The following is a 17851-nucleotide window of genomic DNA, read 5'->3' on the forward strand; positions in this document are numbered from 1 at the left end:
ACCTATTTTGTCCAGTTGACATAGGCTTTATGGGACCACACATATCTGCGTATACTAACTCTAGTAGCTTCTTTGCTTTCTAGTTGACTTCTTTAGCAAAACTGGATCTGTGATATTTATTGAGGACACAACTCTCACAGACTTCATCTGGATGATTAATATGGGGCATACCTTTGACCATCTTCTTACTTGCTAGCATCTTCAGACTTATGAAATTCAGATGTCCAAGCCTCAGGTGCCAAAGCCATTCTTCACTGTTGGTGATGGCACTTAAACTCTTTGCTGCATTATATTGGATGTTTAAATCAAACATCCTATTCTTGGGCATTTTCACATAGGCAATTAATCTCCCATTGTAGTATGTAATTGTCAAATGACGATTCTTCATGTAAAGTGTATAGCCTCTCTCCAGAAGTTGACTTATGCTCACCAAGTTCTGCTTTATGGCTAGGACATAGTAGACATCGGTAATGTAGCTATGATCACCATTATTCAATTTGATTGGGATGTTGCCTTTACCTTTGAATGGAACTTTTGAGGTATCTCCAAAGGTGACAAAACCTTGTATGGTCTCATCTAAATAACCAAATAAATATCATTGGCCACATATGTAATTACTGGCTCCAGAATCTGTTGATTCTTGCCAAGTCCTTGTTGGGCAAATAATGTAGCTGCTCCTCTGCTGTTGGCATCCTCCTCTGTATAGTTGGCATGCTCATGTACCTCTAATGGAGCTTTCCTTGACATTCAATGTTATAATGCCCAAATTGATTGCAATTATAACACTGAATATTCCTCTTGTCATGGTTATTGTAACCGCCTTCTCTTCCTCTAGGAGTGAATGCTTGTTGTCCCCGACCTCTTTTAGTGGTGTTTCTACCACCTCTTCCTCTAAAACCTATATTCCAAGAACTTCTGCCTTGAAATAGTTGAAATCCTCCTCGTGTTTGTTGACTTCTTCCTCGAGTGGTATTTCCACTTGTTGAAGTCTCCCCTTGCTTAAATCTGTCTTTGAGAGACAACTTCACTTGTAAGGTATGCTCAATTGCCTTACTCCATTTCTTTTTACAATCTTCTACTCATGAGCTTGCAAAGAACTCATAAGTTCATCCACTGTTAACTTGTCCACCTCTTTGGACTCTTCAATAGCGACAACAACAAAATCAAATTTTGGATCTAGGGATCTCAAAATTTTCTCAGTAATTCAAGCATCTGAAAGGGCTTCTCCATTTTTTCTCATCTGATTGACTATCACCATAATTCTTGTGTGATAATCAGAAATGGATTCTAAGGACTTCATTTGTAACAATTCAAATTCACCTCGCAAAGATTGGAGACAAATCTTCTTTATTCTGTCAGCACCTTTGTATTTTTATTGGAGAGCCTCCCATATTTCTTTTGATGTTTCTACGGAAGCAATGATTTCAAATGTCACTTCATGAAGACCTTGATAAATAATGGTCTTTGCTTTGTTGTTTTTCTTTCTATTGGCTTTGAGGACTTGCTTCTCTGCCTCTGGTAGAGCATCTTCTGATTCTTTGAACTCTGGTTTATCATAACCATATTGCATAATATCTGTACACTCTTGTGAACCAAGGAATGCCTTTAATCTGATGCACCACCTATCATAGTTGTCTTTGGTCAGCTTCAGGATGAGTGTTTGTGCATTTTTTGTAGTCATTTTGCTCTTTAAATGACTATATCACCTTTTGGGAGTTGAATTTGGCAAAACCGACACCGTAGATGGATCCAGAATGGTCCAAATAGCAGGGAACCGGTCTGACTTTATAGAAAATGGGTCAAAAATGGGGTGAACCAGTCAAAAAACTAATTTTAGGTGTCGGGTGGTTCGCTGCGGCTGAACCGGGAATATTCCAGGGAATATTCTTTGGCGTGGCTCAACTTTGAAATATGACTTGGAGCTCGGCTCGACTCGTGGCTCGGCTTGAAGTCGGCTCGGCTTAGGTGGCTTAGCGCAGCTCAAATATGGCGCGCGTGTGGCTCAGTCGTCTTCTTCCTCGAGGCGCGTGGGCTACAGTACCAAAATTTCAGACGGAGAGTGTGGGCCACCCCGTGCTCTGATTAATATGAGTTTTGCACCATTGAGTTCGTATGGATGAGCTCTACATTTTGGAATGATCAAAACTTGTTTTTGACAACTTTGAAAATTCAGGTATATACAAAAATACCTCTGTTTTTCTGACGAACGGGGTTTTGATACCAATTGTTGGTGGGAGAAACCACTAGTGGTGGTTTTGAAAACTCAGAGGGGATAAAACACACTGTTTTATTTCAAGAACAATAAGCTTACAACATAAACGAAAGCTTACAATACACACCCTCTCTTTTTCTCTCTCTCTCTCTGTTTCTCTCAATCTCTCCACATATAATTGCATAAGCTTAACTATCTATTTATACACAAATTCAAAATAAAAAAATTCAAACTTCAAGTGTGAAGGTAGTTGTGGCCGACGGTATAAAAATAGTCGGAAGCTGGTAGCTAGCGGCTGGACGGTTGGGCAATGACAGCTGGTGGTTGCTTTCCTTGACCTTCTAGATTAAGTTTACTTCAACAGAAAACAAACGAATTTGGAAATACGGCCCTTCACGAGGCAACCATCTATGGCAATTACAAGGCTGTAAGACTCTTGGTAGAACGTTGTCCGGAGCTGCTTTCGATTCCAAATGAGTTCGGAAACCCCATGTTTACAGCTGCCGGATTTTCTGAGACAGAAATGGTAGAGTTTTTAATCGGACACAAACCAGAACAATGCGTGGATGCTAATGGCCGCCTATTACCACCTCACAGCAAGCGAACGGAAGATGACCTGTTCATCCTTAGCGCTGCTATCATAGGGCAAAAATTTGGTAACCATTCCTCGCTTTATTGAGTTCTCAAATTTAAAAAGTATACATATATAAGATACTGTATAATTTTTGTCTTCCTAATTTCATGAATGCAGAAACAGCTTTATTGTTGCTAGAACTGGGTAAATCGCTCGCCAGCTTGAAGGACAAAAATCAAATATCTACTCTTCAACTTCTAGCAGAAATGCCAGCTGCTTTTGAGAGTGAATTTCCCGTGGGCATATTTGAAAGACTCATCTACTGTTGTATGCCTACTCCAACCACATTATTAGACCTTACAATATTGCCTACATATTCTTGTTTGAATACCATGGACATACACATACATATATATGTATATAATTTGAACTCTAAATTATGTTGCAGGCCTTCCTGTTAAACGTCACCACGAGGTAAAATCACAGGTACAAACTTGGTGCCTGGAAAATAAGAAAGATCTTGAGAGCGGTCGGGGGAGGAACTCAGGAGATCCGGGGAGTGTCTCGAAGAGGAATCAAAGAGGCGGCATACTCAAATATTTAAAGGTCCCTGAAGGTATTATTGAGCTACCTTTATATATGAGATTAGATCAAGTTCTCCAATGCAATGAAACACATTTCATTCATGTCAGCATTAAGGAATCATAAGAATTTAAATTCCATGGCTTGACCCGATATTTGAATCCTGTAGCCAATATTAGTTCTTATGTAATTGAGTCGCAGTTTCTTTTTTTAGTGGACATGGGCTACACAAGCAGAGTAGTTCTTGCCAATTTTTGACACCAATTGAGCTTACATCTCATTGTCACTTAAAAAGGAGTATTAGTGAATTAATATAAATTTACTTTTTAAGATAATAATTTAAACATTTACTTTGAGATAATTTATTTACAAACACAAACCTTATGCTTGAAACAAATTTTACAAAGAGGTTTTTGTTCACATCCTATTTTTAGATGCTTACGCAAATAATCCTTGTGCTTCCACTAAATTTAGTTTTCACCTTTTACTATCATTATTGATATTTCTTTCCATTTCATAATAATATCTAGCTCTCACCCATGATGTTGGCTAGAAAGAATCTGGAACCGGAAAAGAAAGCATGTATTTGCTTTGGAATTCGCCGAAAGCCTAATAAAGGAAGATAATTCTTTTAAACGAGTCACCACAGCAGAGGAAGACCAAAATGAAAAAGAAGAAGAGCAAGAAATGTGTGCGCAAACTTCTCAAAACACTAGGAAAGCAATCATTACGGATTGCCAACTATACAACTACCTATGATTAATAAAATAAAAGGTTAAATATTTTGCAAGTTATTATTGACTGGTACATGTTTCGATTTCCATTAATACCATGCTGTGTAAGTGCTTTAGTTTTTGAGTTTTACCTTTAGAAGATATGTTGTATACGTTCCTTATTCCTAATTTTTTTAAAAGGGCAAAGAATCCATCAAAGGCGGAATGAAATTCAAACCGTACACGTATTATCAAGACAATAACCTTTTTACTTCTGCTCAACAGTTACTACTAATGGTGTTGAATTTTTCTGCGTTTGAGCATGCATATATCTCCGTGGTACCACAGCTCTGTGCTATAAAGCCTGAGACGTGCTGGCCCTATTCTGAAGAACAAAAGGGTTGCATATAGTATAGAATTTAGTTAAATCAAGATGTAAAGCTAAGCGTGGAACGCGCCATTGCAGTAATGAAATTAAAGAAAAAATTTGTACTATGGCTAAAGATTATTCCTAATTAGCTGTAAAGCATGACGTGCAAAACTTGCTGCTTTTGGATGGGATATCACTAATGAGAAAAAGAAAAGAAAAGTATTCGATTAAGGGATAAAGCAGGTTTCTGTCATCAAAGTGATGTTTCACAAAGACAATTACTCTTTGAAAAGTATGACCCAGCATTTACATTTATTGTAATAAAAAGCTAGGTACTTTGTGTCTTGGCCAATATGGACAAGATTAGGTGTAGAAAAAGCGGGATTTTGACATAAAATGGGCACAGCTATTCATTATTGAGAGCTAGAACAACAATATTACTATCTTCAAAATCAAAAGAATCAAAGGATAATAACGCCAAAAAAAGAGAGAAGCCACCTCCCTATTCAGGATGTTTCAGCCACTGATGGGTTCCTGCCATGCTGATGTTCTTGATACCAAACAGAAAATCAATGGACGTCTGTATAAGGCTCTAGTGACATGCAACAGGAAGGATGTTGTAGATCTCTGCCAACGAATTTCAGATCATGCATTGCACGTAATAACAGTGAATGATGATACTGTTCTCCACATGGCTACGTATGCTAAAGAAGCAGCCTTGGTGGAAAGATTACTAGATGAGTTGCCTGATCATCATGTCGACAAGTTGACCCGACAAAATCGAGTGGGAAACACAATTCTCCATGAGACTGCCACTAGCAACCATGCAATTGCTGTTGCAGATAAACTGCTAAAGAAAGCCCCCGGACTGTTTAGGTATGCGCAACCACAATGGAGAGACGGCTCTGTTTCGTGCAGCTCGGTACGGAAAAACTGATATGTTCAACTTTCTAGCTGCTAAAGTCTCTGGATATGACGAAGAAGGTCTGCTATTTTATGTTCAGAGAAGTGATAAAACCACTATCCTTCACATTGCAATTCTTTCTGAGCACTTCGGTAAGCATTATAAACCACAAGTTCATTTCTTGGGCACTTCTGTATGTTATGTTTGGTGGAATTAAGTAAAATCTCAATTCTGAGTCATGCTGAAGTTTTTATTTTGCTGCACTAAAACAAAAACTTTTCTCTCTGGTACAATTTTAATGAAAAAAACAGATTTGGCATGCCAAATTGCATTGGCCTACAGACATTTAATCAGCGAAAAAGACGGTGATGGGATGACGAGTCTTCAACTTCTTTCATGCAACCTGTCAGCTTTTAAACAAGAGCCTGAAGACGGATTCATTAAGTTAGGTGTGTATACAAGATCACTTCCATTTTTCTAATCACATTCAGAACAGCTAATACTATAGTGCACTTCTTTCTTGTCAAGATTATGACACTTGAAGTCTTGAACAATCCTTCCTTTATCTTCATATAGAAATAATGTGTTGCAAATTTCCTTCTTTTTCTCTGAATTTTTCGTACTTGAAATAATAAGATTCTTGTACATAGGTTAATCTTCTTACAGTCATGTATTTTCCATCTTTCTGCAAAACAATTCATCCTTATAGATAATTTTTATTTATGTTGTGTTCCAGAGCCTAAAGTTAGTTATGTATGTTGCTGACTTGCTTTATTCCTTGGATAGCTAAATCCTGTTGCAGTACAGCTTGGCAGGAGAAGGTTCAAAATCGAAAGGATAAATATAAATCAGCTGTAGAGCTTGCCAAGCTTTTATCTAGAAATGATACCTCATGGGAAGTTACTTATTCTAGCATTGACCAGAGCAAGCCCAAAATACACAGATATGGAGAGATCGGTGGGCAAGAAGGGATGTCTTTGGCTGCTAGAATTCCTGAGAGAATGGATGATGTTGGTGAAACTCCTTTGATTTTGGCTACCAAGTCAGGCATTTTGGAGATAGTGTAAGAAATACTCAGGCTTTACCCTCAAGCAGTTGAACATGTTGACGACGAAGGTCGCAATGTGTTGCATGTGGCAATCAAATACAGACAGTTAAAGATTTTCGAGCTTGTGACGAAAATGGAAGTGCCCATGAAGAGACTGGTAAGAAAGATTGATAACGAGGGGAATTCTATTCTGCACACTGTTGGTATAAAGAGAAAGGATTTTGTATCTGAGAAGATGGAAGGCCCTGCATTCCTATTACAAGAAGAGTTGCTATGGTTTGAGGTGCCTTTTTAGACTTTTAGCATCAACATATGATTCACATACAGGCATATTTTTTAGAATGCTGCACTAATCTTGAATCTTTAAGCAATTGGAACAAAACTTGAGGAATTTGCATTGCATTTCCACATACGGTAGAAAAGAAGAAAGAACTAAAAATATTAATGGTCTAATGCTTATTTTCTTTGGAAAACTTCAGTGATTGACATGTCAGTTTTTTATTGCGTGCGAGAATACAGCGAGTCGAAAAAGTCACTCCACCTCATTTCGTAAGCCACCATAACAGTCAGAACCTCTCTGCAGAGGGTTTGTTTATTACTACAAACTCTGAACTTCGTAGCTCAGCGAAAGAATGGATGAAGAGCACTGCAGAAGGATCTTCGGTTGTGGCTGTTCTGATTGCTACAGTCGCCTTTGCAGCAGCCTACACAGTTCCAGGAGGTCCAAATCAGAGCACCGGTGTTCCTGTCCTCGTTAATAAACCGTTCTTTGTGGTTTTCACTGTCTCGGACGTCCTATCTCTTACCTTTGCTTTGACATCAGTTGTGACATTTCTCTCCATCCTCTCATCGCCATTTCGATTTAAAGATTTCAAGCATACCCTTCCCAATAAGTTGATGGCAGGCTTCACATTTCTGTTCCTTTCCGTGGCTATGATGATGGTAGCATTTGGATCAACAATCTTTCTGACGATATACAATAAGGAAAATTGGGCTAAAGTTACTCTATACACAGTATCTTTTATCCCAGTTTGCATCTTCGCGCTATCTTATTTTCCTCTATATTCCTCACTATCAAAAACTCACAACTATTTGCTCGAAAACTTTCCTCTAACTAAACTTGTTCTATCCAAACCTTGTATGATGATGTCCAAATGTTTAAAATGTTGTCAAGTCCAAACCTCAGAGTCCCACATTCCATGAAATACCATACATGGAAGATAATATGTATTATTGTTAACATTGTGCAGCAAGTTATTGAGTTGTTGATAATTGTGAGGATTTCAATAATCATATTAAACCAATTTATGATGAGTGAAGACTATCCTTGTTGGTGATCCAGGTAAACGTAGATGGAAGCAACACAAGCAGGAAGCTTGCAAAGAATAAAGCTTAGATTTATTACTAATATATTGTAATTGGATTTGTTTCCAATCTTTTTCTTTTTTAGTTTTCTTAAAATTCATTGTGTTTCTCTCCGTTATTATCTGAATGGTTGTTTCATTAACAAATCAATCGATTATTATAAAAAAAAAAAATCGACACCAATAATTAAATAACCAACAGAGAGCGATATTGTTGATCAATGCCGCTCCTTTAAGTTGAATTGATCCTGACCTGGTGCTGCATCTGGTTCTTCTTTCTATGTTTGCAAACAAAAACAAGATGACTAATGCCTAAAATTTTGATTTCCAGAGAGCAACTTATGCCTGATCATCATGTTTAGTCAGCTATACCTGTTGCCCATCTGCTGCACCATTTGGCTCTCTTGCTAATAAATTTGTGTCATGACTACATGTGTTTAATTAGCATATGCTTAATATTGGTTCTTAGGTTAGATCCAATCCAAATATTTAAAGTAGTTACTAAAAGAAGTAATCACTTCTTTTATATATATATATATATATATATTAGAAGATAATGGTTCTCTCTTTCTCGTTTTTTTATCTTTAACTCTCTAGATTAACTTAACAAAATTTACAGAAACATTCATACTAAAAATATCTATTTGATTCTGGTAATCAAAATAGCAAATAAGTAGTTGTAAGCCTGGCATGCATAACATGGGAATGTTTATGACACTGCACTAATGAAACAGAATTAGTGACAAAGTAGGAATTTAATTCCATGAATCAACACAAAGGTTATTCCACATTCCACATTCCACTAAACATGGAGAAGCACCAGCTAAAGGCATATATAAAGCAACGTTCATTTTCAATAAAGTGCCGATTAGCAGATGAAGCAAAACTATATAGCTAGTTAGTGATCATAACTGTGCAATAATAAATCAAGGAAAAGTGCAAGATTCTAACTCTACCACAAGTAAAGATGATTGATAATTCAAATGCAGTCATGAAGTCAAAAGCTCTGCATACAGCTTTAGAATAGGAGAGATAGCTAGAATATTATACTTTGTTAGTGTACTCGTCAAGATTAACGGCATCCTGTTGCATGATAGTAGAATTCTGATATAAAGGAGAAGGTTATTATTGAGGATTGGCATAGCGATTTTTTTTTTTTCAAGGAAAAAATTACCCCCTCCCTTCTACATGGAACCCTTGATGTCTCCTGATACCAATGAAATCGATCGTAAACAGAAAATAAACGGAAACTTGTACTATGCTCTCATGAAAGGAAACAAGAAGAGAGTTGCGGAACTCTGCCAAAAAATTCAAGATCATGCATTGCACGTAATAACAGTAAACGACGATACAGTACTTCACATGGCTACATATGCCAAAGAAGCATCTCTGGTAGAAAATTTACTAGATGAGTTGCCTAGCCATCATCTCGACAAGTTGACTCGCCAAAATGGTGTAGGAAACACAATCCTCCATGAGACCGCCACAAGCAACCATACTGTTGCTATTGCAGATAAACTTCTGAAGAGAGCCCCCGGATTGTTAGGCATGCGCAACCACAATGGGGAGACGGCTCTCTTTCGTGTGGTCCGGTATGGAAAAACCGATATGTTCAACTTTCTAGCTGCTAAAGTCTCTGTATATGATGAATCTGGTTTGCAATTCTATGTACACAGAAGTGATAAAACCACTATCCTACACATGGCCATTCTTTCTCTGCATTTTGGTAAGCATTGTCAATTATAAATTCATTTCTCCCCCCCATCTGCAAGTCAATTTTGTTTCAACATGTGAAGTTGATATTCTGATGCTGAAATGTTTGCTTTCATACAAATTATGTTGGGCCACAGATTTGGCATACCGAATTGCGTTGGACTATACGCATTTAATTGGCCAAAAAGATGCCGATGGTATGACTGGTCTTCAGCTTTTATCATGCAACCCATCAGCTTTTAAACTAGAGCCTGAAGAAGGATTCATTAATTTAGGTATGGAAGTATGATCCTTACCCTTCCAGTTTTCACTGAATCAGTGAAATGTGATTATGGCACTTCTCATAAAAAAAAAATGTAACATTCTTAGATTTTTTTCATTGTAGTTTCCCTTCTTTTTCTGTCATTCCTTTTAACAACCATGAAGTAACTTGCCTTGTTTCTCCATAATAAACTCATTCTTACATTACAGCACAGAATCTATATGCAACTAACCATTTGCGACTAACTTATTTTCTTGGAAGCAAAATCATATGGAAGTTCAGTATGGAGAGAAAAGGTTCAAAAGCAAAAACAACTGCATAGATCAGCTGTGGAGCTGATCACAGAATCTATATGCCAAGTTTTTAGTCAGAAAAGATACCTCCTGGGAGTTTACGTATTCTAGCATCGACCAGAGCAAGCCTAAGATCCACAAGTACGGAGAAAAGGGAGGCAAAGAACGGCAAGAAGTACATTTGTCTAATAAAATTCTTGACAAAGAAGAGAGTCTTGGAGAAACTCCTCTGATTTTGGCTACAAAGTCAGGCTGTGTGGAGATTGTTGAAGAAATACTCAAGCTATATCCCCAGGCAGTCGAACACATTGATGATGAAGGGCGCAATGTATTGCATGTAGCAATCAAATACCGCCGAAGGAAGATTTTCGAGCTTGTGAAAGGAATGGACGTGCCTATGAGGAGGCTGGCAAGGAAGATTGATAGTGATGGGAATTCCATTCTACACACCGTCGGAAGGAAAAGAAAGGACTTTGTATCTGATGAGAAGATGGAAGGCCCTGCATTCCTCTTACAGGAAGAATTACTCTGGTTTGAGGTGCACTTTTTAGACTTTTACCTTCCTGATATGCATATCTATCATACACAATTCACAGGCAAGCACAATATTTTTTTTATTGTCATACTAATCTTGAATCCTGAAGCGGTTGGAGTAGACGTATTACAGCAATATGGTAGGGTGAGTTTACATAATAATTCATCTTAAAAAGTAATTTATGTATGATTTATAAGAAGAAATAAAAAAAAAAATTAATGGTCTAATTCTATAATTATTTTCTTTTAAGAAAACTTGATAGTTGATAGACATGTTCTCTTTGTTATCCATGTGAGAACGCAGCGCGTCAAAGAAGTCACTCCATCCCATTTCCTGAATCACCAGAACAATATGAAGCTCACTGCAGAAGGGTATTTCATTACTGAAAATTCTGAACTCCGCAATTTAGCCAAAGAATGGCTAAAGACAACAGCAGAAGGATGTTCTGTGGTAGCAGTTCTCATTGCCACCGTTGCCTTTGCTGCAGCCTACACAGTTCCAGGAGGTCCGAATCAGAGCACTGGTGTTCCTGTCCTCGTCAACAAACCATTCTTTGTGGTTTTCACTGTGACTGATGTACTCTCCCTTACGTTTGCTTTGACATCAGTTGTTACTTTCCTCTCTATCCTAACATCGCCGTTTCGATTTAAAGATTTCAAGCATACACTTCCTAATAAGTTGCTGGTAGGCTTCACATTTCTGTTTCTCTCTGTGGCAATGATGATGGTAGCGTTTGGAGCAACAATCATTCTGATGATTTACAGCAAGGAAAGCTGGACAAAAATTACTCTATATGCAGTCTCCTTTATCCCAGTTGGCATCTTTGCACTATCTTATTTCCCTTTTTATCCATCACTATTAAAGACTTACAACTTGCTCCAGAAAATTCCCTTCATTAAACATATTCCAGCTATACCTTGGAACTCTTTCAAATGTTGTCGAGTCGAAACCACTGATACCCACTTTCCATAACATATCCGACATGTAATTATCCTACACTAAATCCTTTCCATTTTCTGAAATCTGATGACTGCCTGTGTACGTAAAGGTTGGCACAAGTATTGGTCCTATCTGTAAGCAACTACCACCATGGATGATTATAAGTATGATGTCTATGAGAATGATGTGATGAGTTATTGGTTTGTACATTGTAAGGATTCCAATTAATATAATGTTCTGATATGTGCAATAAGTAACAAAGAAAGCCAGCAATTCTTGTAACATAGGTGTTAATTTAACCAGAGTTCTTGACACTGGTCCCCTCTTCTCTTATTCAGGAGGGACAGAACATTTTGCTTGAAACTTTGTCAGTTCAATTTGCAAAATGATGAACCCTAAACACCTAAATTTTGGTTCATTGAAACTTCAAGAGTCATTTCAAAGTGAATAGTTTGTTTACAAGTTCTATTCAAATATATAGCACTACAAAGTAATGATAGTTCAGGCATTAACTCCATGAGCGGAATCTGTAAAAACCACCTAGGACTGAATAATTAAATATATTGAGGACTACATGTGTGAATAATTGGAAAAAAAGAATAACTAAAAATAAAAATAAAAAAATTGAGAGATAAATATAGATCAAAATATTTAATTTTGCAAGCCTGAACATTCAACCAGTTGTATCTTCTAAATTTATTTATTAAAATAATTTTTTTATTCAAGTAAACAATAATAAAAATAGAGATACAAATTAAATTGATTGAATAAAATAAAATAGAAAAAAAAACATTATGCAAGGTTTCATATATTAGAAATATTATCTCAAAATAATTTTTTTTATCTTTGAAAATCAATTTCATCTATACAGCAGGTTAAACAAAATTATAGATGAATTAGAAATACTCTTCAAAATTTAAATGCATAAAAAAAAAATCGATTATTTTGATAGTTTTAATCTATATTAATGATATTTTTCTCTTTTTATCATTGGAATCCAATGATTTTTCTCACTTTTCTCTCAACTAAGGACTAAGAAATAATAAAAATAAATTTTTATTTCAAAATTGAATTTAAAAAAAATTGAAACACTGAAATCATATAATTTATATTATTTTTAAAGTTAGATAACCAAAATATGTCTTTCTTAAAACTTTTGGTGCACTAATCCGTTTGGTGTGCTTTTAATCTTGGTTTTTATTATTTCAATTTTATTGTTTTCTAAGAAATCTAAATTAATTGGTTTTCATCGGTATCAAATTATCCAAAACAAATTCTTAAGGATCAAAATAAATTTTTTAAACAATAAACAAGGTTATCCAAAGTGTATCGTGAGGGGTGAATAGTTTCATCTGTACAATATTCATTCCATACATTTTATTTTATTTTTTAGGTTAATTTAAATGTTGATAAACCTAGTTATTGTTTTTGTATATATATACTTAAACCAAACCTAAAAATCCAGTCCAAAACCAAATAGCCTAAGTTATCAAATTTAGCCGAACCTATTACCCATTAACATTGAAGATTTAAACTAGGCCCAGCATGCATTGAAGTCCAGACAAAACGGCCCACAATTATTTATTGAAAAAGAAACGAATCAGCGTGAGGGACTTGGCAGGTTAAAGAGAGGAAAGACTTCGTTAGGCTTCCTACTGGAAGGGAGCACAGGTGCTGGTTAGGGCGGGAGCAAAGACAAACACTTTCCAAGCCATTCAGGGGAAGAAGAGAAAGCACAGGTGCTGGTTAGGGCGGGAGCAAAGACAAACACTTTCCAAGCCATTCAGGGGAAGAAGAGAAAGCACAGGTGCTGGTTAGGGCGGGAGCAAAGACAAACACTTTCCAAGCCATTCAGGGGAAGAAGAGAAAGCACAGGTGCTGGTTAGGGCGGGAGCAAAGACAAACACTTTCCAAGCCATTCAGGGGAAGAAGAGAAAAAACTACACCTCTCAGTTCTGTACGTTCTTTTCATTTATCTAGTGATCATGAAAGATTAACTTCCTGGGATTCCATTCCCTAAATGAATATGCATACTCAATGGTGAACAACCTGCAACTCTATCCAAACTTCACATGCAAAAATAGAATAAAGTCTTGATCTCACAAATATATGGTCTTGAGCTCTACTCGTACATGTTTATACACGAAGAAGGCGTGGAATGACGAATACGTAATGATATTCTTCATGTGAAAACTGAATAATCATAAGAGACCATAACTGTTTTGCTGCAGACCAAGGTGGTGGTGTAGCATGCAATTTTTGTTTATAGCATTTATATGGATTTATGTATAGTGTTTTTTTTTTGTTTTACAGATTAATAAAGTTTAAGGAAGAATTTCTATAAAGCTTGTTGTGTATTTTAATTAGCTTATTTTACTTGTGTAATCCGCTTGCTTTTTAACTTGGAAAAGTGAAGAAAACTCACCAAAAATCTGCACTAAAAGGGCCTCTCTTTGTCTAGAAGAATTAACGATCTGCCTCTAGAGGGATGAAGAGTCGTCTTTCCCGTTGCCCCCACAGAATCAACTTTTCTACTGCGGTTTCTTGCCCTCTCTGTTTGTCCCTCTGGTGATCCTCCTTTTTTTCTTTTTTTGTGTTCCTTTTATAGGCGGGTGTTAATCCTTTTAAGAAGGGGCAAAAAAAATCACTGCCTTTGTTAGTATCAAATCCTTGAAGATAGCCCTGGAAAGCAGCTTAGGTATTGGGCATTGATTCCTCTTTGCTTGATTCATGGAGAGAGTATCAAATTTTGAAAAATGGATCTTGCATATGAATGGAAAGGCTGGGTTATAGTTCTTGATGAAAAGCTGACTGAGAGGGTATGTTTGACTCAAAATCTGTAGTAGATCCTCAGAATTAAAACCTGATATCTTGAGCTGCGATTGTAGAGGACACGTTTCTTTTGTTTTTGTGCCACCAAGAGACTCAATTAGGACCAAGATCAAACTCTAATGTTGCATGAGATTCAGTTGTTCCAATGTCTTTTAATGCCCTGAATTTCTGCAGAATTTAGAACAAAACGGCGTCGTTTCCTTCAAATATTCATCAGATGCTCTTCCCTCTATCTATCAAAACGCATTGTTTCACTTTCACTTTCGCTTAATGTGAAACAGCGTCGTTTTCAGCCTCAATTATAATTAGGTTTTTCTAATTAAAATCAAATTAAACTTCTTATTTGTCCCTGCGTTTTAGCGTCATTTGTACTTCAGTCTTGGCCTTTGGATTTTTCTAATTCAGGTCAATTTCACCTCTTTCTTCTTAATTTCTTTCAATTTCACCCTTGATCAAATTACAATATGTCCTATGATTTCTCCCTCTTTCATTTCAGTTTTGGTTCTTCAATTCTTCATTTTTAAGTCAAATTAACTTCCAATTTCAATTTTCTTCTTCGATTAGACCCATAATTGATCTTCTAAATTTGCAATCATTTCAAACTCATCCTTGAATTTCATTTTCTTTTAATCTTAGCCAAATTAAATCAAATTAAGCCCTTTTATCAATTTCTTCTTCAATTAAGCCCTCAATTATAGCCCAAAAATTCTCAAACTTAATTTTAGCTATAATACTCAATTATTGTTCCAATTTCAATCTCAGTTATGTATTTTTATTATTTTTTAACATACAAAAATTAAATAAAAACAGCAAAAGTAATGACATGATTAAAATTAATTAAATTTACTGAAAAGATATATGTTTTGAATTTTTTTAATTAATTAAAATATAAAAAAATAAAAGGTCAAAATTAGATTATAACAAAAATAATTAAACTCTACTCTCTCATGTAGAAACATTAAAAAAAAAATTCAAGAAGAACTCATGCAATCCCTGTACAAAACACCCCCCCAGCACATACTTTTATGTATTTTTTTAGGTTTTCAAGAATTATACACAAATTTTTCATGCATATAATTATATTTTTCTCTGTGCATGTACAACTTTTTCTATCTAGAGAAGATAACGTTTTCCTACGCCAATTGAACACTGCACCGGCTGGCATGTCTTGCCAATGTCTTTACCTCAAAGACAAGACTTGCTCACACACCATGACTAGCCAATGAGTTTTATTATATATATGAAAAGCACTCGATAATATTGATAAACACTATGTTTGCTCTTAATAAATTACCAGCTCCACAACCACTAATGAACAACAATTTTAATTTCCACTGATAATACGTCTCATTTTCCTTAAAAAAAAATCAAGAACTGAGTGTATAAATACACTCAGCCACCAAGCAACATGGAGGGGCTACCAAAAAAGAGTCATACAAAGCCACACTCGGTCATTGAAAGCCAACCAGACCACATACAATCTAGCTCATCATAAAAAGCCAGAGCTAGACACTATCATACAAAGCTAGGCCATACAAATTCCATGTCATATGATACACACACAGATACACTCTCTATAACTTCATTTTATTTTTCTCTTTATGTTCATTACTTTCTTCTCTTATATTTACTGAATTAATCATCGGAATATCCCCTGTCCTACCAGGATACTGATGTTTCAAGAACAACCCGAGCTAGAGAAGTTTTTTCTAGGACTTCATCGATAAGATAACAAAGAATATATAATATTCTGGTTTATTAGAAATATAGAAGAGAACTGGGATACTATTCCCGGCCTGCCGTGTTCAAATATGTAGTTCCTTGACTGAATTTATAACGCTTTTGATCTTCATGTTTCACTGCAGGGGAACTACCCTTTAGCCTAGCGTAGCTGGTTGGTGATCACTTCCATTGCACTCTATATATACTCCAAGCAGAAGTAAATGATATCCCCATGGCTAGTCGGAAATAGATTTCAAGGACAATATTTTGTCATGAACGTGAAACCCAATTGATTTTCTATGCTAGCTTCTTTAAAGTAGGATTATTCCAAAAGGAAAAGGCAAAGCAACGAATAATTTACTTTCTTCTTTTTTGCTTGTTCATTTTAGAAGCAAGAATGTGAATCTCGATTTCAAGCTGCAATATTATGGTTTAACAAACGCAATACAATTTTTATACAGAACTAAGAAAACAAATCTGACCAAAATCTAATCTTAATAAGCAAGTTCCTAAGCTATAAAAAAAACACAGTAATTAATAATATATGCTTCTAAAAACGGATTAATTCGAAAATATCCCCACAAAAGGGGAGCTCATCAGCAAGAATTCACCAGAAAAGAATAGTGTATTTTAAGAGATCAATACAAAGTATTATTTAATTTTTTGAAATTAAAGAAATAAAAAGGTCAGATGGGTGGAAAACTATATAGCTAGTTAGTGATCTTAACTCTCCAATAACTTAACGACAAGTTCAAGATTCTAACTCTACCACAAGTAAAGATGATGAATAATCCAGATGCAGTCATGAAATCAAAAGCTTCTGTATACAGCTTTGGAAAAGGGGAGATAGCTTTCACATTTTTATTATACTTTGCCCTCCATTCGTTTGCAGGTACTCCAATAGGGAATATCTACGTAATCTTCAAGATAGCAGAATTCTGATATAAAAGAGAAGGTTGTTGTTGAGGATTGGAATAGCAAATTTTCTTCGTTTTTTATTTTTTTGGTTTCAAGGAAAAAATTAACCACTCTCTTCTTCATGCAGCCCTTTATGTCTTCCCGTACTACTGAAATCGATCCTACACAGAAAATAAACGGAGACTTGTACTGTGCTCTCATGAAAGGAAACACGAAGAGGATTGCAGATCTCTGCCTAAAGCTTCAGGATCATGCATTGCACGTAATAACAGTAACCGACGATACAGTATTTCACATGGCTACATATGCCAAAGAAGCATCCTTGGTAGAACAATTACTAGATGAGTTGCCTGATCATCATCTCGACAAGTTGACTCGCCAAAATGGTGCAGGAAACACAATCCTCCATGAGACTGCCACAAGCAACCACACTGTAGCTGTTGCAGGTAAACTTCTGAAGAAAGCCCCTGGATTGTTAGGCATGCGCAACCACAACGGGGAGACGGCTCTCTTTCGTGCGGCCCGGTATGGAAAAACTGATATGTTCAACTTTCTAGCTGCTAAAGTCTCTGGATATGATGAATCTGGTTTGCAATTCTATGTACACAGAAGTGATAAAACCCAAGACACACGTTACTTAATTCAACTTACTTAATTCAACTGAAAAGTGAGGATACATACTATTAAAATATTTTCAGGTTTCATCATTAGAAAAATGAACCATCACATAGAAGTTCTCTTTCAGCCTGTTCCCTTTAGGTAAAATGCTTCTCGTCCATTCAATAATCTTGTCATAACCGGCCTCACTTAACCCGTGATCTAACTTGATGGTGAACACCTGTGCTATGGCTGATAATTTATTGTGGTTCG

The 17851-nt window shown here is 36.1% G+C and overlaps 4 protein-coding genes across 6 annotated transcripts; all 4 read left to right on the plus strand.

Annotated features, from left to right (window-relative positions):
• Nucleotides 1-2735: 2735 nt before the first annotated feature.
• LOC105108920 (uncharacterized) lies at nucleotides 2736-4127 on the plus strand. Its single transcript, XM_011003423.1, has 4 exons — nucleotides 2736-2868; nucleotides 2964-3113; nucleotides 3235-3402; nucleotides 3910-4127. The coding sequence occupies exons 1-4, from the start codon at nucleotides 2736-2738 to the stop codon at nucleotides 4125-4127; spliced, it is 669 nt and encodes a 222-aa protein (XP_011001725.1).
• Nucleotides 4128-4706: 579 nt separating this feature from the next.
• Nucleotides 4707-7724, plus strand: LOC105108917 (ankyrin repeat-containing protein At2g01680-like). Of its 3 annotated transcripts, none has more exons than XM_011003417.1 (4): nucleotides 4866-5507; nucleotides 5667-5804; nucleotides 6142-6686; nucleotides 6923-7724. In XM_011003417.1, exons 3-4 carry the CDS (start codon nucleotides 6537-6539, stop codon nucleotides 7604-7606), a joined length of 834 nt encoding a protein of 277 aa, XP_011001719.1. In that variant the 5' UTR covers nucleotides 4866-5507; nucleotides 5667-5804; nucleotides 6142-6536; the 3' UTR covers nucleotides 7607-7724. The 3 variants fall into 3 exon arrangements, with proteins under 3 accessions (XP_011001721.1, XP_011001719.1, XP_011001720.1); XM_011003418.1 differs by having other exon boundaries at nucleotides 5698-5804; XM_011003419.1 differs by having other exon boundaries at nucleotides 4707-5507; nucleotides 6142-7724.
• Nucleotides 7725-8955: 1231 nt separating this feature from the next.
• Nucleotides 8956-11716, plus strand: LOC105108921 (ankyrin repeat-containing protein At5g02620-like). The gene is made up of 5 exons (XM_011003424.1): nucleotides 8956-9493; nucleotides 9618-9763; nucleotides 10088-10573; nucleotides 10692-10714; nucleotides 10867-11716. The coding sequence occupies exons 1-5, from the start codon at nucleotides 8956-8958 to the stop codon at nucleotides 11540-11542; spliced, it is 1869 nt and encodes a 622-aa protein (XP_011001726.1). The 3' UTR covers nucleotides 11543-11716.
• Nucleotides 11717-17106: 5390 nt separating this feature from the next.
• Nucleotides 17107-17636, plus strand: LOC105108922 (uncharacterized). The gene is made up of 2 exons (XM_011003425.1): nucleotides 17107-17237; nucleotides 17304-17636. The coding sequence occupies exons 1-2, from the start codon at nucleotides 17115-17117 to the stop codon at nucleotides 17634-17636; spliced, it is 456 nt and encodes a 151-aa protein (XP_011001727.1). The 5' UTR covers nucleotides 17107-17114.
• Nucleotides 17637-17851: the final 215 nt, after the last annotated feature.

The sequence above is a fragment of the Populus euphratica genome, unplaced genomic scaffold (genome assembly GCF_000495115.2).
Source record: "Populus euphratica unplaced genomic scaffold, PopEup_1.0 scaffold201.1, whole genome shotgun sequence".
Classification (NCBI taxonomy): Eukaryota; Viridiplantae; Streptophyta; class Magnoliopsida; order Malpighiales; family Salicaceae; genus Populus; species Populus euphratica.